The sequence below is a fragment of the Oryx dammah genome, unplaced genomic scaffold (assembly GCF_014754425.2).
Source record: "Oryx dammah isolate SB20612 unplaced genomic scaffold, SCBI_Odam_1.1 HiC_scaffold_5, whole genome shotgun sequence".
Lineage (NCBI taxonomy): Eukaryota > Metazoa > Chordata > Mammalia > Artiodactyla > Bovidae > Oryx > Oryx dammah.
In genome coordinates this window covers 57,164,552-57,191,343 of record NW_024070189.1, presented here as the reverse complement: position 1 = coordinate 57,191,343, position 26,792 = coordinate 57,164,552, and the positions used below count along the sequence as shown (strand labels likewise).

Sequence of the window (26,792 nt, the reverse complement as noted above, 5' to 3'; positions counted from 1 at the left end):
TCCGGTTTTCACACTTTTATTGTAAAGCTCGGGAATAATTACACGGGTCTTTCATTGACAGCTCAGCAAACAAACCGGAAACGAACCGAACCGGAGGGGTAGGGGCGGTGCCTGCGCATGCTCGCGGCGGGGGGCGAGGGGCGGTCAGAGAAAGAGAAAGACAAGAGAGACAGAAATCATTACAAATCAACGGGATTGTGCTCGCAGCGCCAGGGACAGGGGTGGAGTGGGGCGGAGCGGGGGCCCTTCCCGGGAGGAGCGAGGCGGTGGGAAGTGGCACGAACCGAGAGAAACACGACCCCAGTGTGGGCACCCGACGCGCCCAAAACCCCCCTCCCTGATCCCCACCCCCCCCAACACACGAGAGAGACACGGCCCCCCTCCCCACTCAGATAACCCGAGGAGACACAGTCTCCCCCTCCCCACGGGCAGACACACTGCCCGGAAACCCCATGGGCGAGACACAGTCCCCCCTCCCAGAGAAGTCCCACGTGGAGACGCCCCCTAAGAGGCTTTCTCTTGGCCAACACAAGCCAACCCAACACCAGGCGACAGCCCGCGTCCAGGTAAGAAATGGCTCCAGAGGCTGGGCCCTCAGGAGACAGAGGTATCCCAGAGCCCCTAGGAGAAAAGACAACTTAGAGCTGCCCAGTCTCATCCCAAGTGCTGCAGGTCAGAGACACCCCTGGAGGAGAGGTGCGGGGAGGGCCAGAAACATCTCTTCTGAGACATGCTTCAGAGATAGCCCCCTTCCCTGGGAAGAGAGATGGCCCAAGACTGACATGCCTTAAGTACTCCCAGGAACCCTGGGAGGAAAACAGGCTCCCCAGAGAGCCTGGGTAGGGGGGAGACTTGCTCCCATGGTCCCCAGAGGGAAGACATATCCCTCTAGAGACTCCCAAGGGGAGAGATAGGGCCTAGGGAGCCCCCAGAGGTGAGGGATGCCCCAGAGACTCTCCCCTGGGGATATGAGACACACTTCAGGGACCCTAGGAGAGAAGTATGTCCCCATATACCCTCCCCCTACCAAGAGACATGCTCTGAAGTAGGGGGTGAGGACAGACTAGGTCCCCTCGAGGAAGACACTGACTGGGTCAGGCTGGGTTTGAGCGGGGTCTCCTCTGGCCAAATGTCGCCTATTTGTACATAAAACTGTACGCGACACGAGGCATTGGGGAAGGGCTTCACAGGCCTAGGACCAACCGGAGTGGTCCCCAGTGCTGCCACCCACCCCCTGCCCACCTTTGGTTTCACCTCTCCAGTGCCCAGGTGGTGACAGACTCAGTGCCCCGACCCCAACCAGGGGGCTAGGGGCTCTGCCTTCGCCTGTGGGAAGAGCTCCTCTGTGCTTCTCAGCCCTCCTGGCCACCTGGGCCACTCTCTTCCTTCTGGCTTCTCCATTGTGCAAAGTGCTCCTCTGCCCTTCCACTTAGTGCTCAGGGGCCTCCAAGACCAGGGCAGGGTGCCCAGGCCACCAGGGGCTTCCAAGGGGAGTCTGCCGACCCCAGGAATGCCTCCTGTCTGGACCACCCTCTCCACCAAGCATATGGGCCGCATACAATCTTGCCAGAATCTTGAACTCCAGGACCCAGGACAGCCCTCAAAGCCACTGACCCACCAGCTGGGCAACTCATGTTACTAACTCCACCAGTATTGCACCTGCCCTGTTTGTGCAGGGGGAAGGGGCTGTCTCTTTAACCAGCCCCAGCCCACCTCCTGGGCCTCCCCGAGGGAAAGGAGCCTTTGGCCAATCCCTGGACCTGGTTGCTGCCACCCCAGCCCACTCTATCCCCTGCCCTCCATAGAAGGGCTATGGATGCTGGGGCCACCAGCCTAACAATGTTCTCCTTCCCAGCACTGTTACCCCAAGCCAAGTTAGGGGCAAGGAGCAGAGAATAAGGTGATTCTTCAGCCCCCTGGCTTTCAGGGGTGGAGGTGGGGTCTATGGGGATACAGGAGTCAAGACCCCAGCAACACAGCTCCCAAAGGCACCAGACGACCCAGCAGCCTGTACCCACCCTTCCCACCCTTGGGCTGACCCCCCAAGCTTAGACGAAGTCAAGCAAGGGCCATACCCTGAGTCTCCAGCCTCCCAGCCTGGGCCCCTGGGGAGCTGGAGAGGTATGGGCCAAGGCAGTGGGGGTTTCTGGAAGGAAGGGGGACTGAGGCTTTGAGATGGCCACAGTGGGAGGCGGAGGCTCTGCAGGATGCCCCTCACACCCTGGCCCCCTGAGGTGAAGAGAAGAATCCCACCTCATCATGGCTGACTGGGCTTCTCTGCCCCCCCAATCTCCCCACCCCCATGGGACCCCTGACCCTGGCAAAGGGAAGCCCAACTGGAAGAAGGGGGCCTGGAGCCCAGGGTGCCCTGAGGCGCCCTTCCCACCCCCTGAGATCAAGGCAATGGTGGTTTTACAGGCTGACGGGTCAGTCATGGCAGGGGCTGGGGGTGGGGGGCAGAGAGGGGCAGGGTGCAGGTACCCCCTACTGGGGGCAGCAACCAGCCACCCCCTGAACAAACCTTCCTGCTCCCAACTCACCCGACCAGGCCAGAGGCACAGTCATCCCACCCCTGTCCAGCTGCCCCCCACAGCCTCAGGGCCCCTCTGTGATGCTCATCTGGATGTGGGGGCCAGCCTGAGCGGGGATTCCCCCCACCAGGGCACAGCGTAACAGTTCCAAAAAAATAGAGATTTGTTTCTTAAAAAAAATTAAATAAAAGCCCAGCTCTGCTGATAGGCAAATGTTACCCTCACCCCCGCCCACCCTTTGTTTCCCTGGCCTGCACCCCCACCATGGCCCCAGGGGTATTTACAACATGGAACAATAGAGGCCTGGGGTGGGGGGCACTGCGGCAGGGAGGAGGGGGCATAGGGCAGGTCCCCCCCAGAGGGGTCCCCCAAGACAACACAACATCAACAAGAAAAGTTGCAAATCAGGCAGAAATGGGGACATCATTCCAAGGTCCTTATATACAGACACTGCATGACCAGTGGGGAAGGGGGGCCCCCAGATGGGACCAGGCATGGGCATGTGGCAGGCAGGTGGGCCGGCCCAGGAGCAGTACAGGAAGACAAGGCCTCTGCCCCACTCTCACCCCCATCCCCACCCCACCTTTGGTAACAACAGCCCTTTGGGAAGCCCCTGGCGGTTGAAGTTCCTCTGGGAGTTCCCAGGGAGGGGGGCTCCCCAGTTCAGCCCTGCTGCAGGGCTGGAATGGGGCATCCTATCCCCGCCCTGGTCGGCCATCCGGGAAACAATGACTTAAAAGTGTGCTACCTGCCCTTGACTCCACCATCTGCCCAAAGTAAGGGGGTGCTCCCTGGAAGTCGAGGGAAGGGAGCCTAGTCATCGGAGAGGAGCCCTCTTGGGCATCAGCTGGGGGGAGCCCCATGAAGGGGAAGAGGGGGCTCCCTAGGGTCTGGGGGATGAAGTGAAGGGAGAGGACCTGGACCCTGCATGGGGGAAGGGCCAGCGTGGTCATGAGGCCAGTACCCCACCCCCGACTCAGGGCCCTGGCCAGGAAGTCCACGCTGGAGGAGTCAGGAGCGGGGACCCTGGAATGGGCCCACCTGGGAGCTGGCCGGCGACTGGGGAAGGGATGGCCGGCCGGCCAGAAGGGGGCTCACAGGTAGATCTCGCGCTTGGCCGTCTGGGCAGATGCCGGTGTGGCTGCAGGCGGGAAGTCCGAGGTCTGGGTCAGGGGGATTTCCTCCAAGGTGGCCGAGTCCTTGCAGGAATCATGGCTACTGTGGGAGAAGGCACTGTAGGAGGGCAGGAGGCGCACGGGGGCCGTTTTGGTGTTCCGGTCTTCCGGGGGGCTGGGGCTGCCGGCGCCCGCGGGCTCCTGCCCTCCTCGGTCCTGGTAAGGCACGAAGGTGGAGAGTTTGAGGGCGCTGCTCTTGGTCCGGCGGCTGGGAGACGACTGGCCTGGCATCCAGCACGTGTCGGAGTGGCCAAACTCGCTGCACTCGCGGGTACAGGTGCCCGTCATGGCGACATCAGGCAGAGGGCGCAGGTCTGCAGGGAAGAAAGGGGAGGGTCCTCAGGCAGGGCAGCCTCCCAGGGCTCTCTGCTCCGCGGCCTCTCAACAGCACCTCCACTCTGTCTCGGAACAAGAGTGCACACCGCTTCCTGCCCACCAAGCTCACAGGCACACACACCCTCCCACCATCCACGGCGCGTGCACTCTCACACACACGGCCTATCCTTAAATAGACACCTCCCTTCTTCCATCCTCACCCACCCTCCAGCTCTCCTCTCACACACCCACTGTACCTGCCCTCAGACAGGTGCACACACAACCCATCCATGCACTCTGTCATCTGCCTCAAGCCAGGCTGACACATGCACATCTGCCCTCAGACAGGGATGAGGAAACCCCTATGCTCATTACGGACACAAGCTCTCTCTCCCTTGTCGTCCCCTTCCCCCCACACACCCATAGCCTTCCCCTCAGATAGGCATGGACGCACAAATCTACACCGGGCATCTCCATCCTCAGACAGAGGTGGGCACATATCTTCCTTCTGAGCCCCCTCGAGCCTCACCATGTCCCCAGCTGTCCTGAAACCCCACCCCAGCACAGCAAGGCCCCGCTACAAAGCCAGGGGTTCCCACAGAAGCACACACTCACATAGCCACAAGCACGCTCATGCAGCCCCACCACGCCTTACTCTGGCCCCTACAGCAACCACCACCCCTGGCCTTGCCCCGGCTCCCTGCCCAGAACACCCACGGGAACAGGAGTTGGCCGCCTGACATCAGCAGTAGCCAGTGTGGTTGCTGGGCAGCCGGGGTCTCTATGGGAACGGCTGGGCCTGGAGCACTTCCTGTCACAGTTGCCCCCGTCCCACCCTCTCTTGGGGACAGCACCAGGCAGTGACTCCCGCCCCCCCCGCAGGGACATGACTGAGCAGCACCACCTGGGGTGGGGGCTCCCCTGGCACCACCCACCCTGGTTTGGCCTCCTGCCAGTGCAAGGTGAGAAGGGGTCAGCTCTGTCGTTAACCCTCAAAGCACTCAGGCTCTTTAGCTCAGGGCAGAATGGGGGACCCAACATGGCATGGAGCAGAGCATGGGCACTGGGTGGGCGGGGCTGGGTGCTGGGCCGAGTCCCACAGACCCCAGACCCCAGAGCAGCTCCCACATACCTGGCAGTCCGCCTCAGGGCCTGCTCCTGCCAGCCGGCTCTGCGCGGGCACAAAAAGGACGAGACGGGCGTGAGATCGCGCATGGACGGGCAGGGTGGGGAGAGAGGACACTCTGAGACCTGGGGCCTGGGAGGTCAGACAAGAACTTGTGCCCACGGGGTGAGGTATGGAACCTTTCATTTTTGGGGGGGCTTCGGGACTTCAGCCTGAGGGAGGGGGCGAGACCTGAGGACAGCTCCAAGCTGGAGAATCTGTCTATCCCAAGGGCAAGCTGATTTAGGCTCCCCACCGCAGGCCAGCACAGATGCCTTCACACACACGCACTGCACCCATACATTCTGACAACACATCCCCCATCTGTCCCCACACTGCTCCTGCCCAGACCTCACTTCTGCCATCACCCTCCAAGCCTCTCCCAGACAAGACTTTCCACTCCCCAGCCCCACCACCCCTTTTCTCAGCCAAACAATCTCCTGCTCCCCCGGGGACCATCACATCCTTCTCTGGGCTCCTTAGAGCATCCAGGGCCCCTTGAGCATCCTCAAGGCCCTCTGACCCTCATTACATCAAAAGATTGCCTCAAGGCTCCCTCACCACTGCCTAAGCCCTCTAGCCCCCATTCTTGGGGTCCCTGTTCCTAGGAAGCAATATAGAGTAGTGCTAAATGCAGTCTTTGGAATCAGAGAAGCCTGGGTTTGAATCCTTCCCAGCTTTGTCACTTCCTGTATATGACTTTGGGTAAGTGACTCAACCTCTCTGAGCCTCAGTTTTCTCCACTGTAAAGTGGGCACAATAAAGTTCTCAGATCAGAGTAGTTATGCAGATTCAATGAATATCTGCCAGGAAGCACTCTGCACAGTGATTACTGCTGACCACAGAAGAGCTCAAGAGATGGAGGCTGTTTTCTAAGGTCTTGTCATCATTTTCAGGCTTCTACTCATTCCTGGGGTGCCCGACCATGCCAATGCCCCTCACCGTTCTCGGGGTGCTCCATCTCTCCTATGCTGCCATCAGGGGTGGTGCGCTCATAGTGATCCTCAGGCAGAGCCAGGGGACCCAGTCGGGGCCCTGACGACGACTTGCTGGATGGCGTCTCGGACTCCTCCAGGCCACTATCGTAGTAACTATGCTGGGATGGGTCCTGCAGCTCCTGGGCCTGGCTGGTGGCGGAGAAGGTGACGCGGCGGTGAGGTAACTGCGGGGAGAGGAAGCGTCACTGCTGGCCGGCTAGCCTGCCCCACAGGCCCACCACCACACCAGGCTGCAGCCCCAGCCAAGCCTACCCCCAGAGCTTCTAGTCCTCTAGGCCTCAGCAGCAACCAAGAAGAGGCCCAGCCCCCCAGCACAGCACAGCCCCCCAGAAAGCAGGCACCTTCAGAGAGGACTGCTCTTCATTCTAGGACAGCTCCCAGGACAGCCAGGACCACACACTGGAAGTCCTAACACAGCACAGGCCCCAGTGTTATGATAGCCCCCAGGCCAGCAACGATAAGCCTAATCCAGTACGACCACTTGTTAGAGCACAGCTTCCCAGTATTGGCACAGCCTCTCTTTCATTCCAGACAGCCAACACCAAAATAGCACAATACCAGCCAACTCCCCTAATTCCAGCATAGCCTCTAACCACCAGCAAGCCTCCAGTTTCTAGAACAGCTCCCTGAAAGCAGGACACACTCCTCATTCCAAAACAGCTCACCAATACCAGAACAGTTCCCTAATTTCCAAATAGCAGCCTCCAGACTCCAGCTCCTCACCTGTCTCATTGCTCCGTAACTTCCTACTGCCTCCATCCAGTTGGGTTGCTAACTGCTTTCTGAGCTTCTGTTCCTCACCCCTGGTCTGCAATGCCCCCTGGTCTGTAATGCCATAGGCAGGACTCCCTGCTGAGTCCTCTCCCACTCAACCCCTGTCCCCAGTTGTTCCCCTTCAGAGAGGCCAGGGAGTGGAAAAAGGTGCCTGATAACAAACCAGGGCACCTTGGGGGTGGGGTAGCAGAACGATGGAAACTCCTCAGCCCTCCACATCAGGAAACAGTATTAACTGGAGAGGGCAGGGCCCAGGAGGACCCGGGCATAGGAGGCGGAGGGGGGGATGCGGCATCCATCAGGGATTCAGAAGGCTGGCTTCAGATGGAGACTCCTTCTAGGAAACAGGAAGGAGCGTCTGGGAGGGACTGCTGGCTTGGTGGAGTCAGGATTTAGACTGGGAGCTGGGGTCGGGGGAGTGCAACAGTGACAGGCTGCTCCCAGCCAACAGCTCCGTCTGCCTGCCATGGGTTAATGATCATCCCAGGAACCTGGCAACCTCAGCCTGGCACTTGGCACAACCAACCAATCACCCAAACACCCACCTGGGACTGCCACTGGTTCTCCTGCCAATCAGAAATTAGGAGTTGTGGAGGGTGAAGACCAAGGGCCCCTGGAGGCCAGGGGTGGGAGCAGCCCATGCCCAGGCCCCTGCAGATGAGTCTCCAGGTTCCCTCTAATCCTCTGACTTTGTGCTGCTTTCTTCTTAAAACTCTCAATAAGAGGTTATCGAGATGGAGGGTGGCGCAGGTTTGCAGACCCACCCTCCTGATACCCTACACAATTTGTGTCCCATTCAAGGCAGCTGGGGTGGGGGAGGGCGTCAGCACAGGAAGCTGCCTTCCCACCTTGCCTCCCACTCCATCTTTAGGCACAGGCAACGCTTCTCGAGATCCATGCTGGGATCCAAAACACTGAAAGGTCTGGGTGATAACAGACAAGATCTCCCAAACTGACCTGATGATAGGTTCCAGGTGCTCTGGGAGGCACAGAGTAGCCTGGCTATCAAGTGTTTTTCTCTTCAGTTTTCTTTTTAGACATTAGCCAGCAGCCCTCTGTCCCTGCAGAACCTGTCCCTGGTAATCCAAGGCTGCAATCCTGCCTCCTGGAATACACATTACTTGGTCTTTTTCTATGATGCTTTTCTTTAAAATGGAGGGTTGGGTCACACTCAATACTAAATATTCCCTATAGTTCTATGACTATCAAATCTTAAAAAGTCTAGGGGCTTCCTGGCAGTCCATTGGTTAAGATCCCATACTTCCGCTGCAGGAGGCACAGGTTCAGTCCCCGGTTGAGGAACTAGGATTCCACATGCCGTGCAGTGTCGCCAATAAATAAATAAATCTTAAAAGCCTGTGTCCAAAATCTGTCTCAAACACACCCTAGTCCAGAAGTTCTAGACACTTGCTGGATATTTCTAGTTGGTGTCCCCATGGACCCTTCAGATTCAACATGCCTGAAACCAAATTCTTTTTCTCCAGTCAGCTTCTGCATGGGCAATGATCTTACCATTATCCCCCTTATCCAGACTCAGAAGGATGGTATCTACCTGGAAATCTTGGTAGTTTTCCCCTCACTTCCCACCCCTACGCCATATCCAATTATCCCTTGAGTCTTGTGGGTCTTTTCTCCAGAACGTCAGCCTGATCCGTCCATCCATCGTTCCCTTTGCCGCCATCCTTGCCTGGACCTTAGGGTTCAGTCCTGTACCTTCACCTCTACCAACTTAAATCCACCATACACTCCAGTGAACTTTCTAAAACTCAGTTCATCCAAAATTCAAGAGCTTTCAGGGGCTCCCATTTCCTCTTAAGGAACTTTTGACAAGGCCTCTATGTCCTTTATAGCCTACAGTCTTCCAATCTCCTGTCTTAGCTCCCCACTCCATCCTCCATTCCGTTCAGAATCCCCTCTCTGCCCTCTCCCTGCCTCCAGCTTGGTGACACTCACTCCTGCCTCAGGGACTGGCTCAGCCTCCCGTCCATCTCCTGCTCCTCACTTCATGAAGAGCTGGTTCAAGGTGCTCCCTCTCAGGAGCCCACTCCCATGTCTTCTCATACTATATGCCTCAAAGAAAGGGAGGGGACACCATGGTCAAGTAAATGTGGAAAACCCAGAGTTATACAAAGCTTAACACCCCTCCCTTCTTGCAGAACTTTGTAGAGCCTTTATTAGGTTAATCTGAACTTAGTCAAAAAGTGCATAATGGAAAATAGACTCTGGCAACCAGATCTCCTGATGATTTGAATTTGACTCCATCGCTACCTAGTTTTCATTTCTGTAAAATGACCTACTCACAAAGAGTTATGAGCGTTGAATGAGCTAATTCACATAAAATGCTTAGCATGGTACATTGCACCTGGTAAGGACTCAAAAAAAAAAAAAAAAAGAAAAAGAAAGCAAGCCAGTAGTGGCAGAAGTGGCAGAACAAGCTGGGAAAAGCGTTTCTACGTGGCATCCTCACTGGCGAGAATCAACACCGAGATTCTCAGCTGCCTCATCTTTTCACTTGTGTGTCTTGTAGACAGGACCATTTTTTCCTTAGGGTCTAGCGCAGTGCTGAGCACATAGTAGGGATTCAGCCTATGTGTTTTGATGATAACAGCGGTGTTGTGACTGTTATGTTCGAGTGTGCAGTGTGGCTCCATCCCTGGGTTGGTCTGGAGCCGAGTAAAGGATAATCCCTCAGACTCCGGGAAAGAAAATGAGATGAAAGAGCTACAGGAACAGAAGAACGAGGGAGAGGCAGCGGCAGCAAGGAGAGGAACGAGAGAGAAAGGATGATTGGTCAGGAGCTGCTGGAGGCCACCCAAGAGATGCTTATTCGTCCAGGAGAAATGAGATGAAACGAGATTTCACTTCCCCATGCCCCACTCCTCCAAAATCCCCAGGATTTTCACTTTGGGGGTGCCCCAGGGCGTTGGGGAGTTTGTGGACGGAATCAGAATAGAGAGCTGGCGCCTTGGACCTCCTGGGAGTGTCTCAAGCCTCTTCAGTCACCATGGACACAGGTTGCCTCTGGCCTCAGAGACTCCCCCAGGACCTGAGTCCCCTCACTCTGACTTAGCCTCCTCCTTGGGCACAGCCAGCGACAGGGCAGACCCAGGAGAGCAAGAAGTGAGAGACGGAGAGAGAGAGAGTGAATGAGAGGTAGCAGCTAAGGGTGGCCAGAGCAAGGAACTGAAGGAAGGGAAAGGAGAGGGCAATATAGGGTGCCTCAGCCTGGGTCAGCAGTGGGGACACAGAGAGCAGGTCGGCCTGCAGCACTGGAGGATTCCCTCCCCTCTCCCTGGGCCCGCCCTCCCGGCAGCCCAGGCTGGTGACCCTGGTGGGAAGACAGGGCAAAACAGGCTAATTGCTGGGTGTTGAGTGGTACTGGGATGAAGAGTCTGGGAAAGGGACTTGGGAAGATCTTGCCTCTAGGGAAGTTGCCTAGTATAATTAAGAGGTTCTGTGCCTTCACCTGAGGCAGCCAGACTTCACTCCTCCTACCCCTACCAGCTACTCTGGTCTGAGCTCTATTGGAACTGCTCCATCTGCACAGAGGGGAAAGGTCAAATCTTAGTCAGTGGAGAAAGGTCAGGACTTGGGTGCCTCTGCACCCACTTTCTTGATGAAGGGCATCATTCCCAGGGAGGCCTCACAAACATGAGCAGGGGGGGAGGGGGACTTCCCTAGTAGTACAGTGGGCAAGACTCTGTGCTCTCAATGCAAGGGGCCCCGGATTCGACTCCTGCTCAGGGAACTAGATCCCACATGCTACAACTAAGACCTGGCCCAGCCTAAACAAACAAATTTTTTTTTTTTTTAATGAGGAGAGGGATACACTGCTGGACAGCTCTATTTGAAGGGTGCTTCACCCAGACATGGACTCGGTCATGGTCATGGGTTGGGGGGTGGGGAAGGTGATCAATTAAGATACGGTTGGCAGAGAGGTGCAGGCCTGAGACATGGGGAGGGACAAAGAGCAGGGATGGGGACCTTGAGGCAGGACCTCCAGACAAAGGTTTGTTTCCAGTCTCTCTCACTTCTCCTCTCACTTCCAGGAAAATAAGAAACCAAAACTCCAAAAATAGAGAACTTTATTATCAGGGGGAAGTGTTTGGGATGGGGGAAGAGGAATGGGGCACCCAGCCCAGGAGTCTGGGGTGGGGAAGAGGGTGACACAGTACACAGAGAAGGCACAAAGGGGGGGCCCCTCCCTGACAGAGTCCCCACCTGGTTACCCACCAGGGCCCCAGGTCTCCCTGTTTCCCCTTTAGAGAAGCACCCATGGCTGGCCTCAGACGGAGACCCAGGTCTGAAGGAGACTTATTCTCCATTCCCTCCACGCTTTTGCCTCCAAACCCTTCTGCTCCCCTGCCCATCCGCCCCCACCTGCAGGACCCGGCATCTGGTCCTGTCCCAGGATGTAACAAATCACAGGCCTCTCCCAGTGGGGAGGGGCGATGGGTGGGGGGACACAGAACGCACCCTCCATTTTCACTGGGCCCAGCCCTCCAAGCCTGGGTGAGGCAGCAGGGTCATTGCCAGTCGCAGCATTCCCTGACCTTTGGTTCCACCTCCCACCACTGTCTTGGGCTGGTGAGCAGAGCAGGTCCGAGACACCAGCTCCCTCACTCCCACACCTCGGTCCAGATGGCCCCATGGTAGGGGTGGGGTGGGGGCTGGGGTGTGCTGAGCCTCAAGGGCTGGCCTACCTGCTTGCTGGGGTATTTGGGGGGGTTGGTGCGGTAGCTGTAGTCGGAGTACTGCTCAGAGCCCGTGGACGTCGTGTCCCCGGTGCCCACGAATGTGTTTGCAGGCGGCAGTTCCTGCACCACCTGGTGCTTCTTGGAGGCAGAGGGCGACTGGGGCTGCAACTGGATGGAAGGCAGTGGGGAATTAGAACGATAGTGGCGACCCAGGTCAGGGCTGCCTGGTGGGTAGTTGAGGGGCAGGTGGATGCGCGGACTGTCCCCGGGGGCGTCGCTCATCAGGTTGAACTTGAGAGACTTCTGCAGGCCGGTCTCATCCTCATCCTCCACTGGTTTCACGGGCTTGGGAGACTTGCTCTTCTTGCCCTTGCTTTTGTTGCCCTTGGAAACTTTGCTGCTGGGCTTGGGGGCGTACAGGTCCTTGGTCTCCTTCTTGCCAGCCTGGTAGCCACTCTTGGCCTCCCGTTGCCGGCAGTAGCGCACGAGCACAGCCAGGGCGATGAGCAAGGCCACGGCCACGACACCAGCCACCACGCCAAAGAGGATGTTGCCACGCTGCTTGGAGCGCTCGTATTCTGGGTCCCCGGCGATGTCGATGTCCAGTGGCGTGTCCAAGCTGTGGCCCAGTAGGGTCTCCAGCAGTGTGCGGTTGGCCAGAGTCTCATTGACATATAGGTGGACCAAGGCTGTGCCGTAGCGTGGGGGCTTGCCGCGGTCACTGACCTTCACGACTAAGCGGTGCAGCCCATGGTGGCGGCGCTCAATCTCCTTCTCCAGGGTGATGGCACCAGAATGTGACCCAATCTGGAAAAGTCCATAAGGGTTGCCACCAGCGATGCTGTAGGTCAGCTCAGCATTGACACCAGAGTCAATGTCCTCAGCTGTCACCTGGCTGACCGTCTCACCCAGACGGGTCTGGGGGGTCAGCAGCCGGTGGGAGGTGTTGGAAGGGGCAGTGATAAAAGGTGCGTTGTCATTCTCATCCAGCACGTTGATGGTGACACCAACGTAAGCTGAGCGAGGTGGGACACCACCGTCCACAGCTTTCAGTTGGAAGGTATAGGTGCTTTGCTGCTCCCGATCAAAGCTCAGGCTGGAGAGTATGGTGCCCGTGCCGTTCTGGATAACAAAGTCACCATTGTCCTGCTCCACCGTGAGCTGCACCCGTGCGTTCTCCCCCTTGTCCCCATCAATGACAGTCACCATGCCCACCGGACTCAGTGCCGGCATGTTCTCCATCACCGAGAAGTTGTAGCCACTCAGCATAAACTTGGGGTCATTGTCATTGCAGTCCAGCACGTTGACAAGGACAGTGGCTGTGCCCTGGAGACTAGGGCTGCCCCGGTCGGCTGCCACCACCTTCAACTCATAGCTTTCCCTCTGTTCCCTATCCAGGGATGTCTTCACCCGGATCTCTCCAGTTTCAGGTGAGATGGTGAAGAGGCCCTTGGCAGCTGGCTCAGGCTCCAGAGAGTAAACCAGCTCAGCATTGGAGCCCGAGTCGGCGTCACTGGCAGTGACCTCGGCAACCACTTCACCCGGCTTGTTGTTTTCTGGGAAAGCGACCTCAGTGACGCTCTGGGTGAAGACAGGCGCATTGTCATTGACGTCCACCACCTGCACCTTGAGGGAATTGGTGCTGGAGAGTGGCGGGTTGCCCGAGTCCACGGCCACAATCTCGATGGTGTAGTCTTTGACCTTCTCATAGTCGAGCGGGGTGGTGGTTTGCAGGAAGTACTTCTTCTTGCTGTCGCTTCCCGTCTCGCTGGCCTGGCGGAGTTGGAAGGGCACATCGCCTGCTACCACACAGGTGACAGCCGCGTTCTCTCCCTCGTCTCTGTCAGATACCTGCACCAGGGCCACAGCTGTCTCTTCCGCCACATCCTCTGAGATGTTGGCCATCCCGTCCTGGTGTGTCACCAGCCCTATGCCACGGATCTCGATGGTGGGCGCATTGTCGTTCATGTCCTTCACAGTCACCACCACCTGGGCTCGGGCACTCTTGGGGTTGGTGCCACGGTCCTTGGCAAGCACCGAGAAACGCAGGGTGCTCAGGTCCTCACGGTCCACGGGGCCCTGCACAGTGATAAGTCCGGTGTTCCTGTCCAGTCGCAGAAGGCGTCTCACGACTTCAGGCGCCTGGTGGAAAGTGTAGTCGATCTCTGCGTTGGCACCTTGGTCTGAGTCGTTGGCCTTCACCTACAGGGCAGGGGGAGAAACGAGGGAAACAGGGCTAGGTTAGCTTGGGGATAACAAATTAAGGGACACCAGGGCTGCCTTTCCAGAGAGCACAGCAGACATGACTAATCTAATAAGGCAGCCTTTCCAAAAGCAGCACGTGTGAGCCCTGCCCTTTCCCAGTTCCTGACACTGTAGCTGATATTACTGATCAATTTCCCTGAAGAGCACAGATAACAGCCCACAAATCCTCGATGGTGCTGCAGGCTTACTACTAGAGATGGGATAGGGCTGAACTGAACTCTACTTATCATTTCTATACTAGTCCACCCAAACGTGGGGATTAGAATCCAGCTAGCAACCAGGGTAGCCCTTCCACCCAATTTAACTGACCTTCAACCCTTCTGAAGAGCTGGGAATGTGTGAGTAGTACAGATGGTGTGTATGTATGGCATATGTGTATAACAGGCATGCATGAACATACACGTGTTGTGACTATGTGAGAAGGTATATGTGTTTGTGTACGTGTGTGTTTGTAAATGAATGGAGACCCACATGCCCGCCTGGAGGCCACAGGTGAGGGGACTGCTTTTTTTGAAAACAGCCAGATAGGGATGTGGGTCAGAGGGAGCCCGCCAAGCCAGGCCACTACCCTTGTCAAACCGGAGAAACCTGTTTCAAGTCTCTTCCCCTCCCAGGTCTGGTGCTGGCTAGGCACCAACTTGAGGAATCCGGCCGAGCCCCGAGCCCGCGGCCAAGAAGGAGGGACTGGTGCAGGCCACAGAGCCTGCTGGTAGCAGGCTGGGCTCCCAGCATCAAACAACGAACTGCCTGTCCCTCTGCAGTGGGCACGCCCTCCCGCGCCGAGGGCGACGCGCACCGGCCCAGGTCTACACAAACACGGGTGGTGACAAGCAACAGGAGCCAGGTGGGAATGGCCGTGAGGGAGCACTGGTCAGGCAGAAACATGCGATCTAGAGTTAGGTCACAGCCCAACAGAATGTGCTGGCAGTGTGCGTGGGCAGATGAGACCTGATGGGTGCAACTAGGCAGAGTCTCTGGGGAACAGAGCAACAGAGTCTCATGTTCAAACCCCAGCTCCACTACTTCCCAATAACGTGACCTTGGGCCAATGATTTAACATCCTCAAGCCTCAGTTTACAAATGTGTAAAAGGGGGATAATAATAAAACCTATTTCACAAGGTTGTGATGAGGATTAAATGGGATGATGTCAGTAAAAATGTCTAACACTGCCTGGCACATGCCAAGTGCCTCCTAAATACCATGTATCTCTCTTTTTGTTCATCCATTCAGCCATCCATCCATTCACCTCTGAAAATCAGTGCTGACACTCTGTGGGCCACTGCTAGTGTCTTTCCTTCCCATCAGGATTTTCTTCGGACAGTAAAGACACGTGGGTCAGGATTCCCAGCTGCTTGCTCTCTGCTCACTCCTCCAACAGTTTCTCTTCGCCCCTCCATCCCCTCAGTCTGTCACCGACTTTTCATTATGATTCCCACTGTCTGCCTCCCTGTCTCTAGCTTGGTCACGTACCTCCTTATCCGCCTTTCTTGCCAGCTTACCTCTCTCTCTGACTCTTGACTTTTGTCTCTCCCCCACATCTTGCTCAGTTCTTCAGCCTCTTTCCCACTGCTGGTTCTCTCCTATCCTCTCTTTCCTGCTCTATCTACCTGTAGCCTCGTCTCTGCCCCATTGTCCTGCTTCATCCCACTTCTTGACTCTTACACCCATGGGCTCTGAAGTCAAACTGTTGGATGTGGCCGAGGTGGGATCTGAACACATCAGATGGGTGATATGAGGAAAGTTTCCTAATCTCTGTGGGCTCAGTTCCCTATCTGTAAAATGGGATAATGCTTACTTTGTACGGTGGGGATTAAATGATATAATACACAGAATGTATTCAGAACAGTGCCCAGCACTTAAGTCTATTATTAGTCACCATCCCCGACTGTCTGTCTCCTTTCTCTCTCTCAGTCTTTCTTCTACAGGTTCCAGTCCACCAGCCACTAAATACAGGTCCAAACTCCCCCTGTGCCCTGCTTCAATTTGGGGATGTAGAAGGAATGATTTCCCAGAACAGCTAACAGTGTGCAGGGCAGTCTGAGCCCTCCTCAGCTCCTTCACATCAAAGACAGACAACTTCAGCCCATGGGGAAGGAGAAAGGCTCTGGGGCTGGCAGGCCAGGGCTGAGATGACAGCACGAGATACACCCACCTGTCTACAGGGACGCTTTCTTTGCTCCCTCCCAGGCCCTGGCCCCACCAAGCTGCCCAGCCCCTGGGGAAGTTCCCACGGAAAGGGGTGCTGAGAACTGAAACAGAGGCCACCAACCCCCCAACTGTGCCCAGCACCCCATACCCATAGGTGCCCAGTGCCTAGGGGAGGAGACGGATGTATAGACATCTGAGCACAGTTTTCTAGAATTCTGAGGACTCACCTGGCTAAAATGATTTCATCTGACTGTCAGGGATGGGCAAAGGAAGGCTCTGGCTTTCAGCCTCGGGAAACTCTCATCTGGCTAACGGGCCCCTGGTTGGGAAGACATTCTCATCTCTGGAGAGAATCTACTTGGACAAAAGGCGATTCATTTGCTCAGCTCGCTTGGCTGGGGAGGAGAATGTCACTGGGCTTGGGGGGCAGGTCTCACCTTGCAGAGGTTGTCTCAGGGGTGGGGGCCACTGTTCTTATGCAATGTCACTGTCACGTAAATAGCTTGACAGAGGAAAGTCACTCCCCTGCTGGGGTGTGGTAGGGAAGTCTCACCAAGCAGGGGCTGAGGAGAGAGGCCTCACTGCACTATTTTGACCGTTTTGCCCTTAAGTGAAGGGAATTCTCACGAGGTTGGGGTGGGCTCCCATTTCTAAATGGAAGTCAGCCACAGGGTAGAGCAGGGAAGACGGAGGGTAGAGTGCACCCAGAGTAGAGTGGGTCACCCTGACAGACAGAGGGGCCTCTCACCTGGATGACTGAGTGGCCTATGGGGCTGTTCTCAGACAGCTCAGCCTCATAGGACGGCCGCTCGAACTTGGGGGCGTTGTCATTGGTGTCGAGCACGGTGACCCGAAGCAGGGCACTGCTGGCACGTGGGGGGTTGCCACCATCCTGCACCTTGATGGTGAGGTCGTAAGAGTCCAGGCGTTCCCGGTCCAGGTTGCCCATCACGATGAGTTGCGGCTGCTTCCCCTCCTGGTCCTCTGCCACCTGCAGCCCAAATAGCTCCTGGGCCTCGGGCCCCACCTGCAGCTCATATGACGCCACACCGTTGGGGCCAGCATCTCGGTCCGAAGCCACTGGGATGGAGAAGAGTGAGCCGATATTGGTGTTCTCGGGGATGGGCAGTGTGATGACTGGTGAGGCGAAGTTGGGCGTGTTGTCATTGATGTCCTGAACCTCTATCTGGCCCTCCAGCAGCCGGGGGCTGCCATTCTGCACAAGGTCCGTGATAGACACCTCAAACTCCAGGATGCAGGGCTCACCAGGGAGCTGGTTCTGGCATTCACGGAGCCCCTCACGGTCAATAGAGGTCTCGGTGGTAAAGATGTCGCCCGTCTTGCCATCCACCCGCAGGTACGGGGCGCCCACCTCTAGTTTGTACAGGTGGCCCACGTCGGGAAAACCGTAGTCAGCGGCAAGGCTCCCGATGAGGGTATTGGGTGGCTGTTCCTCAGCCACCTTGTACACCACCCGAGTGGCATGGCCCGGGGACGGAGCCAGCAGCAGCAGCAGTGCTAGCAGCAGGGTGGGCAGCAGCAGACGTCGCTCCCCGGGGCCTGGGCTGTGCCTCAGGGGCCCCATTGGGGCAGGCTCCAGAATCAGGAGGGCTGTAAGGGGGAGAGACAGAACACAGTCGTCAGCTGGGAGGAGAGCCCAGGCTCTCAGGGCTGCCCACAGCCACCCCCAACTCCCTCTCTCCCACCCACACACGGATCTCCAAGAGAGAGAATACCAATTCCAGAACCCAGAACCCAGAGTCTCACCCACAGCCCAGTGTAGCAGCGATGTCTGCTCCAGCTGGAGGAGCCAGTAGGCGCCGGAACAGGTCTAGAGCAGTTCCCGCCCCTGGAATGCCTGGACCCACCTGACACTCCCTCCCTCCCTGCTCTCTGCTCTGTGCTCTGCCCAACACCTCCTTCTCACCAGCATCCTGCCTTAGTCACCCATGCTAATTACCCTGATACTGAGATAGGGAGAGACAGCAAGTGCAAGGGCGAGACCTGGAGCCCCCCACCCCCTGCCGTGAACACAGTAGGAGAGACGCAGGAACCATCACGTTCCCCAGACCCCGATCATCACCACCACCGCCCACGCTGAGGGCTGCTCAAGTTGGCTGCAGGCAGAAGGGATGACGTCACGTTCCTATCCCTTCTGAGATGCCAAGTCAGTGTGCGCATGTGAGGTAGGACATCTCAAATCCCCTTCTTCTGACACTAATCACCCTGCTAACCAGGGTGCCCATCCCTACAAAAGGCCAGCTTGAACAGGGCCCCAACCAAGGCTTGCAAACAAGGTTGAGGAATAGGGGTTCTCCCTCCCCAACCTCCCTGCAAACACACAGGCCCCTGAGCATGGACACCTGTGTGTACACACACAGCTCCTCCGCCCTCGTTCTCCACGGGGGTGGGGTGGGGAGGAGAGACATGCGCAAGTATGTGGAAGATACCAGACATCAATACTGGGGTCAGGGCAGTGGTCAGAGCTGACTAGCCCTGGAACTGGCATTTGGAGCTGCCCTGGCCTGTCCTTAGAGACTAGGAGTCCAGCAGGTCTAACTGGGATAGGGCTGCCGATGACACGAGCAGCCTTGCCCAGACCACTTCCCACACATCTGTTCAGTCTCCCAGTGTGCCTCTCACCTGGCCCCTCCCGGCCTTAACCGGTCCAGCCCCGTCTCACACCTGGCTCTCCCTGCCCACCCCCAGATCCTTCCAGTGAGAGGCCCGTATGCCCCAGCCAACCACAAGCTGCACCGCAGTCACGACAGCAGCTTGCTGCTCTGGTTGGTCTCCCCTCAGCTTTGAGCTGTGTGTCAGCAGACCCCAGCTCAGTACCAGCCTTGACTACCTCCTCTTCTCCAGCACCACCACGCCACAGCCAGCCCCGCTTTGCAAATCCAAAGTCTTTGGCCTGACATCTTCAACAGAGGCTCAGGCTGGATCTCCTGTCCCCAGCTCCTTGCCTGCCCCTGGAATAGGTGCCCCGCACCTGGAAATCCTACCCAGGCCCTGTCACAGGCCACACCCACCCCACTGAAGGCAGCCGCTGGTTGCCCAGAAGCCTTCCCAGCCTCTTCAGCCCACAGTGACCTCTCCTTCCTCCAACTCACTGCCACTTATTGTGCGTACCAATCCCTCGGCAATGAATCACCGTGCAGTCGGGGACACCGCCCGCCGTGTTATTCAGTCCCCATATTGTGCACCTAGTCCTGTGTTCTCCACCTCCCCAAGCATCCTGAAGGAAGGGACAGAGCTCCCTGCACTCATCCCCTTCCCAGAGCTGGGCTCACTACAGTGCTCATTCATGCTTTCAGGGAACATTTATTGGGTACTTAAAATGTTCCAGGCTCTATCCTGGGCAGTGGAACACAGCAGTGAACAAGACAGATGCAGTCTGTTGTTGTGGAGCTGACCGTTCTAACTCATGACTGTCACTTTTGTTGGGTTGCACCCATTTGACAGGTGTAGGGCAGCAGGACGGAGAGAGCAGGGACTGTGACATCAGGGAGTCCGAGGCAGACCCCAGCTGCCCACTTCCTGACCATGTGAGCTGCAGCAGTTGATTTAGAGCCTCGGTTTCCTTGTCAGTAAAATGGGAATAATACTGCCTCTTTCCTAGGGAGTTTGGGATCATGTGGGCTGAATGCCTAGCACGTGGGCCCTCAACAAACGCTCCCTCAAAGCACTTACGGTTGTAGTTAGGTAGCCGTTTGGGGAATAATTTGTGAATTGTTTGTCTTTCTGTGAGCAGAAACTAAGAGAGCCTCTGCTTTGTTTACTCATATATCCATCCTGAGGGCCTCGCCCTGGACCCTGTACACAGTTGCTGCTGCTGCTGTTGTTTAGTTGCTAAGTCATGTCCAATTCTTTTGCATCCCGGTGGGCTGTAGCCCGCCAGGCTCCTCTGTCCATGGCATTTCCCAAGCAAGAATACTGGAGTGGGTTGCCATTTCCTTCCTTAGGGGATCTTCCGGACCCAGGGACTGACCCGGGTCTCCTGCGTTGGCAGGCGGATTCTTCCCCACTGAGCCACCAGGGAAGCCCCTGCACAGCGCAGTGGGTGCTCAGTCACAGCTCATGAATGACTGCGATCATTTTAGCTAACCTATCCTGGGACTTGGTGTGTGTTCACTGCTCGTCCTCACCCAGCTTCTCTACTCCACTGAGGACTCCCCGGGCTCTGATCTAACCCTTCTCTAGGTTGCTGCTGCTGCTGCTGCTGCTAAGTCGCTTCAGTCATGTCCGACTCTGTGCGACCCCATAGACGGCAGCCCACCAGGCTCCCCCGTCCCTGGGATTCTCCAGGCAAGAACACTGGAGTGGGTTGCCATTTCCTTCTCCAATGCATGAAAGTGAAAAGTGAAAGTGAAGTCGCTCAGTCGTGGCCGACTCTTAGCGACCCCATGACCTGGAGCCCACCAGGCTCCTCCGTCCATGGGATTTTCTAGGCAAGAGGACTGGAGTGGGGTGCCATTGCCTTCTCCTTGTGTAGGTCAGATCTCAGCAAATGGTCACTGAATGCAGATTCCTTACACAAGCACAGCCCCTCCCTGGTCATTTCTCCCACTAATAGGCTCAACACACATGAGGCTATTATCAGATGAGTAGTGTGTGTTTGTTCCCAGCTGCAATCTTAATCTCTTTAAAGGAGAGAGGAATTTATCTGATGCTCTATTTGGATCCATCCTTCAGCCATTTCCCCTCTCTGGATGGACCTGGCACTGGACTCATCTTACCATCAAGCCCCAACCCAAACACACCTATCTCCAAAGAACCTCACTCCCTTCTGGGCACCTTATTCTGCCCTCCCTTGCACAGCACACACACAATATGGGATCATTGTGAGCAACAACTCCGTGCATAAGTCTTGGCTGGGTGGGGCTTAAACCTGACAAAGAGGAGAAATAAAGCAGTGCCGGCCTGCCTCCACTCACTCTCTCCAGATCAACAATTTGTAACCTTCTGGGGTCACATCCCCCTTAGTGAATTTTATGAAACTACATAGCAGATTTTTCTAAGAAGAACAAATGTTCACAAATTTTGGCTACAACTTCAGAGGTCCGTGGTCTGGCAGCGTCAGGGTGACTTTGATTTGTAGCTGCTCTGAAAGCTACAGATTAAGCACCAATCTCGGGGGCTTCCTTCCCCATCTCAGGTCACAACCAGGGGCTCTGACCCCTCAGGCCTCCCAGGCAGCACAAACATAACATGTTTGTGACACATTCTCCCCACCTCCCGCCTGCCTCCTAATACTCATACACATTCTTTCACTCACGCTGTCATCCTTGCTCAGTCGCTCAGTTGTGTCCGACTCTTTGCGACCCCTTGGACTGCCCACCAGGCTCCTCTGTCTATGGAATTTTTCAAGCAAGAACACTGGAGCTGGTTGCCACTTCCTTCTCCAGAGAAGCTTCCCCACCGGAGGATCACACCCACGTCTCTTGCCTCTCCTGCATTGGCAGGCAGATTCTGTACCACTGAGCCACCAGGGAAGCCCCCCTGTCACCCTCAGGAGTCAGGAAAGGATTGTGGCATCTAACTTCTGATTGGGAGGAACACTAAAAAGGAATATCCAAGGCAAGGACAGTTGGGGTCAGGGGGAGTTTCCAGGGGTTGGGAGAGGCTTGCCCAGAGTAGGATCAAGAGCTGAAGAAGGCTAGGCTCTTTAAGTACCTGAAAGTGAAAGTGAAGTCACTCAGTCATGTCCGACTCTTTGCGACCCCATGGACACCAGGCTCCTCCGTCCATGGGATTTTCTAGGCAAGAGTACTGGAGTGGGTTGCCATTGCCTTCTCCAGAGATCTTCCTGACCCAGGGATCGAACCCCGGTCTCCCACATTGTAGACAGACGCTTTAAAGTCCCTTTAAAATGAGTACTATCTGGCCCCACCCATAGGAATTCTGATTCTGGAAGAGGGGCCTGGTGAAACCCCCCAGGCAGCAAGATGGAGGCAGCAAGGGTCTGGAACCTTCTTGGAACAAACTTGAGGTACTCTAGGTCTTGGGAATTAAGAATGAAGTATAATTTCTGTCATCATCATCTTTACCACCATCATCTCTAACACTCCCAGAGATTCTACTACATTTATACCCGTTTCCCATTTAATCCTCTCAACCCTCTGAAATGGGTCTTGTTTATTATTACATGGCTTCCCATAGTACAGATGATAAAACTGAGGTTCAGAAAGAATAACTGCCTTAGGTCATAGAAATAGTAAGCTGAAAAGTTAAAGTGAAGTTGCTCAGTTGTGTCTGACTCTTTGTGACCCCATGGACTGTAGCCTACCAGGCTCCTCCGTCCATGGAATTTTCCAGGCAAGAGTACTGGAGTGGGTGGCCATTTCCTTCTCCAGGGGATCTTCCCTACCCAGGGACTGAACCTGGGTCATCAGCATTGCAGGCAGACAGACACTCTACCAACTGAGCCACCAGGGAAGCCCCTAGTAAGCTGAAGAGTTGGGATTTGAGAAATAAAAATGCCTTCCCACATGAGTTGAGAAAAGGCTGGATGGGGGAAGAGAAATCCACAGAAATCACTGGTTGCTATGTATCCCCGAACACACACACACACACAATCCCTGGGTTGCCAAACCTGCAGGGCAAGGAGTGAAAAAGAAAGAGAGAGTCCAGGGTTCAAGGGCGGAAGGACGGCAGGCCTCCCTGGAGGCAGGGAGAGAGAGCAGAACAGCCAGGAGTGGCAGTGAGGCAGCCCTTCCTACTCCTGCTCCCACCAGCCCTGAACTTTGTGCTGGTGGTTGACTAGAGGGAGTCATTAGTCCCAGACTGCAGCCTCTGAAGCCATTAGTGCCTTATCTGCCCTGGCCCAGGCACTGGCTGCCTTCCCGGCAGGGGTGTCCCCACCTCCACCTGGAGACACTGGGCACCCAGGACCCTGAGCAGTCAGAGCCTCAGGAGGGTCAGTGACTCATTCTTCTCAGGCTCCACAAGCACAGTGAGGTGGGAGGGCAGAGTCCAGGGAAGGCCAAGGAAAATGCCATCTGTATCAACATTTGGGCAGGAAGAATGACGGCTGTGAGGGTCACCTGGAACCTTCATTGCCAGCCCACCTCGGGGACCAGGGGCCATTTCCTCCTGAAAGCTGTGGCCAGAGAGGAAACACACAGGGGCAGATGTCACAGCCCCAGAGTCCAGGTCAGCTGTGACCCCCCACCCCTGCACTGTAACAAACAGCCACCACCACTGCGGGCACAAAACACTGAGGGACAAAGCAAACATCTGGGAGAGGAGGGCAAGCAAGCTGGCTGTATGGGGTGGGGCTGTTCAGAGGCTTCCCACAGTGAATAAGTGCACAGCCCTCAGCTCCTCTCCCTTCTCTTTCACAACCCTCTATTAGCCTCTGTAGGGTTTCCAGGCACCTGCATTCTTGAGTCAGATTGTCAGAGTTCAAACCCTTGTTCCACCACTTGCTAGCTGTGTGACCTTGGCCAAGTGACTTTACCTCTCTGAAGATATTTCTATACTGTGGAATGGAAATAATCCTGCCTCTTGAAATTATTTGGGAGGATTAAATGGGAGCTGATACATTAAGGTCTATTGTAAAGGAGCGATATCTTTCTATCTAAATGGAGCATTTCATTTCCAGCATCAGACACACAGTAGGTGCTCACTGGTTTCATTAATAAGTGAACAAATCCCTTGCCAGCTGGGAAGATCTATGAAGGCAAGGATAGTTGTGTATCTTACTACAGTGTTGCATCCTCATCCCCCACCATGGGCCTTGGCAGACAGTAGGAGCTCAGTACATGGTTGAAAGAATCTGTGCAGCACCAACTATCCTCTCTCATGGTAGGGGCAGCCCTCACCCCATATGAGGATCTCCTCCTTCCCCATCTCCTCTCCCCAGCTCCTCCCTCCATCCTCCGAGACCCTCTCCTGACCCTTCCACCCACACTCCGCAGCAGTTAGCTCAATCTCTACCTAGCCCAGGTCCCCTGAAGAAGTAGCCACAGCAGCAGACCCTCTGCCAGCAAGACGCTCCTTTCCAGCTGAAATCCCTTTTGGGGGTGGGGACTGGGTGGGAGGGAAGGGGGGAAACTAAATGCAGCCAGAACTGAAACCAGACCTGCTCCCCTGCCATCCTGCTCGGCAGTCTCTGGAGGCCCTTCTCATCCCTCTCTTTTCGATCCACTCCATGCCCTGGTCTAGTTATAATTACAGATCTCAATCCTCCGAGACCCCCACATCAAGAAAGTAACACTTGCCCCACCCCTAACCCCCACACACCTAGACCTCTGGCTGTTAAAAACACCTTCTGGGCGCTCTCTTTCCAGGCAGCTACCAAGGGTTGGCTCAAAGCAGGTAATGGAAGGCCCTCGGCGTCTTCCGGCACATCCTGGACTCAGCCGGACAGGCCGGAGCGGGCAGACCCCAACCTACACCGCTGCGGTCAGCGGGCGCTCGCGGCACACACCCTGCGCTCGGGGCATCTCCTCCCAGAGGACACTGGAGGGAGAGTGTCGGGGGTGGGACAGCGGCAGTTCCTCCAGCATCCTCGGGCTCGCCCGGCCCCACCCCACCCCCATCCTCACCCCCGCGGCGCCGGGCCTCCCCGAGCTCGAGGCGAGGCGCGAGTGCGGCGCCGGGAGAATGAGCCTCACCAACGGGCCCCAGGCGCCCCCTGCCCCAGGGGCCGCCGCAGGGAATCCCTCCTCCTCCGCACTCCCGGTGTCAGCCTAGGGACCCCCACAAGCCGGCGTCGCCGAGAGGCGCCCCGCGGGCGCCGGGAGGGGGCAGGGAAGGAGCCGGCGCCGGAATCACAAAGCGGCGAGCCCGGCCCGGGAGGAGAAATTCTCGTAAAACCGAGCCTCTCGCGGACAGCAGAAAAGGAGGCTTTACCCTACTCTCAATCATGAAAGACCTCAGAGCCGCCCCGAATATTTCCTGCTAGAAGGAATGGTCGCCGGCCACTGCTGAGAAACAGAGGCCAGAAGTCTGGGCTCCCGAGGGTAGGTGGGGGGAAGGAGTGCGAGTCCCTGTCGCCTGCCAATTCTGCTCCTGCGCGTGCCGCGCGTGCCCTCCTGGTCCCAGGGCCTCGCCCGCGCACACGACTCTGGCCTGCAGCCGGGACCTGGCGCAGGGGACGCCCAGGTGTGAGAGAGACACAGGTGTGTGGGACCCAGGTCTGCTGGGGATCCAGGTGGTTCGGAGAACGCAACTGAATGGTCCGAAGAGGGTCGCAAACACTGCCCAAGGTTGGCACCCTCTGCAAAAGGCCTAGTGCCCCGGAGCTTCGGGGAGGCGGGGTGGCGCGGCCTGCCAGGTCCAGCTTGTTCCGGGAATACCCAGCCGGCCGGCCCGGGAGTGGGGGTGGGGGAGGCGCCGGCGAGTAAGCAGGTCCGGCCAGCCCGCCCCTAGGGTTCCCGCCGGGCCGATATTTACACTGCCTGTATCGCGATAAAGGGAAGGGGCGCTAGGCGCTCTCCGGCGGCCCGGCGGCTTCCCAGGACGGAATCTGGCCTCTGAGGGAGAGGGACACAGCGCGTGTGTTTGTGTGTACACCCCCCACGGTGTAATGTGATATTGTTGGTGGAAGGTGTGTGTGGAATCCAGTGTTAAGATGTGGGAAGCAATAAACTCTGTGTTTGTGACCGTGAAGCGCTGTTGTGGGTGCCACTTGCTGTGTTAGGGTGTATGCCTTCAAGGCGTGTGCGGAAACACTGGGTTCTGTGTTTATGGCTGCAATCGAAGGGTGCAAGCAAGACGCGTTGTGTACCTATGTTCTGGCCAAGGAGTGTAACATAATTTATGTTAGGGTGTGTTCCTTAAAGGAATATGTGTGTGTGACTGGGTTTTGAGTGTTCATCTGGCGAACTGTGGCCGTGACACTCCTGTTTTAGGGCACGAGATTGCGTTTGTGTGTCCAAGTCGCCGAATGTCACACCCGGTTGTGTTCTATTGCTTTGTAGGACCACAGGCTGTGTGTCCGTGCTGCTGACCGTGCAGGCGCTGAAGCGGATTCTCAGCTATCGACGGTGCCCCAGCGGGCGCTGGTGTGCGGGAGGTATGCCTGCGTGCACATATGTATGTATGTGTGTACATATGTCCGTGGTCTGGCCCTCCGGGTGCCCGCAGGGAGCTGGACGCGCCTGAGTGATCCGAGCTAGTCGCCCAACAAGTGTGTGTGTGTGCTTGTGGATGAGGGTCCTTGCTTGCTACCTCCTCGGGGAATGCCCCCCCCCAACTGGGGGCTGCGCACTTGCCCCAAACCATCTCCATCTCTCGCGCTCCAGGAGCCCCCTTATCCTCGCAGCTCCAAGCGCACCGGGGTGCAGGGCACCTAGGCTGGGGTCCAGTCCAGCACTCCCTCTCCTCGCTCGGCTTCTTGCGGCGGACCTTGGAGGCCAGGGTGCCCCGGCCGCAACCCCCACTCCTAGCTCCCAAACGCCCCCACTTCAACCCCGGCACGCGGAGCACCGACTGGGCCCCCGTGGCCTCGCTCGGCCGAGTGCCCCTCCCTCGGCTCCCGCCGGCCATGGCCGCTCACGGGCGGGAGCCACCGCCGCCTCCACCGCCACCGATCCTTACCCGACTCTGGGCAGCGCCGGCCGCGGGCCCTGCAGTCCATGAGCCGCCACCGGCCCCGGCCCGGGCTGCGACTAGGCACGGCTCGGGCTGGCGCTGCGGTTCAGGCTTGGCTCCGGCTGGCTTTGCGCGCAGCAGCCCCGGCGGCTTCGCGTCCGCGCCGCGCTCCCGCTCCCGG

General features: G+C 56.9%; 1 protein-coding gene across 2 annotated transcripts; it reads right to left on the bottom strand.

The window, feature by feature from the left end:
* PCDH1 (protocadherin 1) lies at positions 1-26,792 on the bottom strand. Of its 2 annotated transcripts, XM_040239851.1 has the most exons (6): positions 26,618-26,792; positions 16,818-17,680; positions 11,662-13,857; positions 6,129-6,348; positions 5,154-5,192; positions 3,938-4,020 (listed from the first exon to the last, which is right to left on the bottom strand). In XM_040239851.1, the coding sequence occupies exons 1-5, from the start codon at positions 26,655-26,657 to the stop codon at positions 5,167-5,169; spliced, it is 3,345 nt and encodes a 1,114-aa protein (XP_040095785.1). In that variant the 5' UTR covers positions 26,658-26,792; the 3' UTR covers positions 3,938-4,020; positions 5,154-5,166. The 2 variants fall into 2 exon arrangements, with proteins under 2 accessions (XP_040095784.1, XP_040095785.1); XM_040239850.1 differs by lacking the exon at positions 5,154-5,192 and having other exon boundaries at positions 1-4,020.

Excerpts from the sequence above, each read along its gene's own strand:
- PCDH1 (XM_040239850.1), bottom strand. The coding sequence starts at position 26,657 with ATGGACTGCAGGGCCCGCGGCCGGCGCTGCCCAGAGTCGG. Across the intron at positions 17,681-26,617 it reads CCGGCGCTGCCCAGAGTCGG|CCCTCCTGATTCTGGAGCCT; the intron begins GTAAGGATCGGT and ends TCCCCCTTACAG. Across the intron at positions 6,349-11,661 it reads CCAAATACCCCAGCAAGCAG|TTACCTCACCGCCGCGTCAC; the intron begins GTAGGCCAGCCC and ends CTCTCCCCGCAG.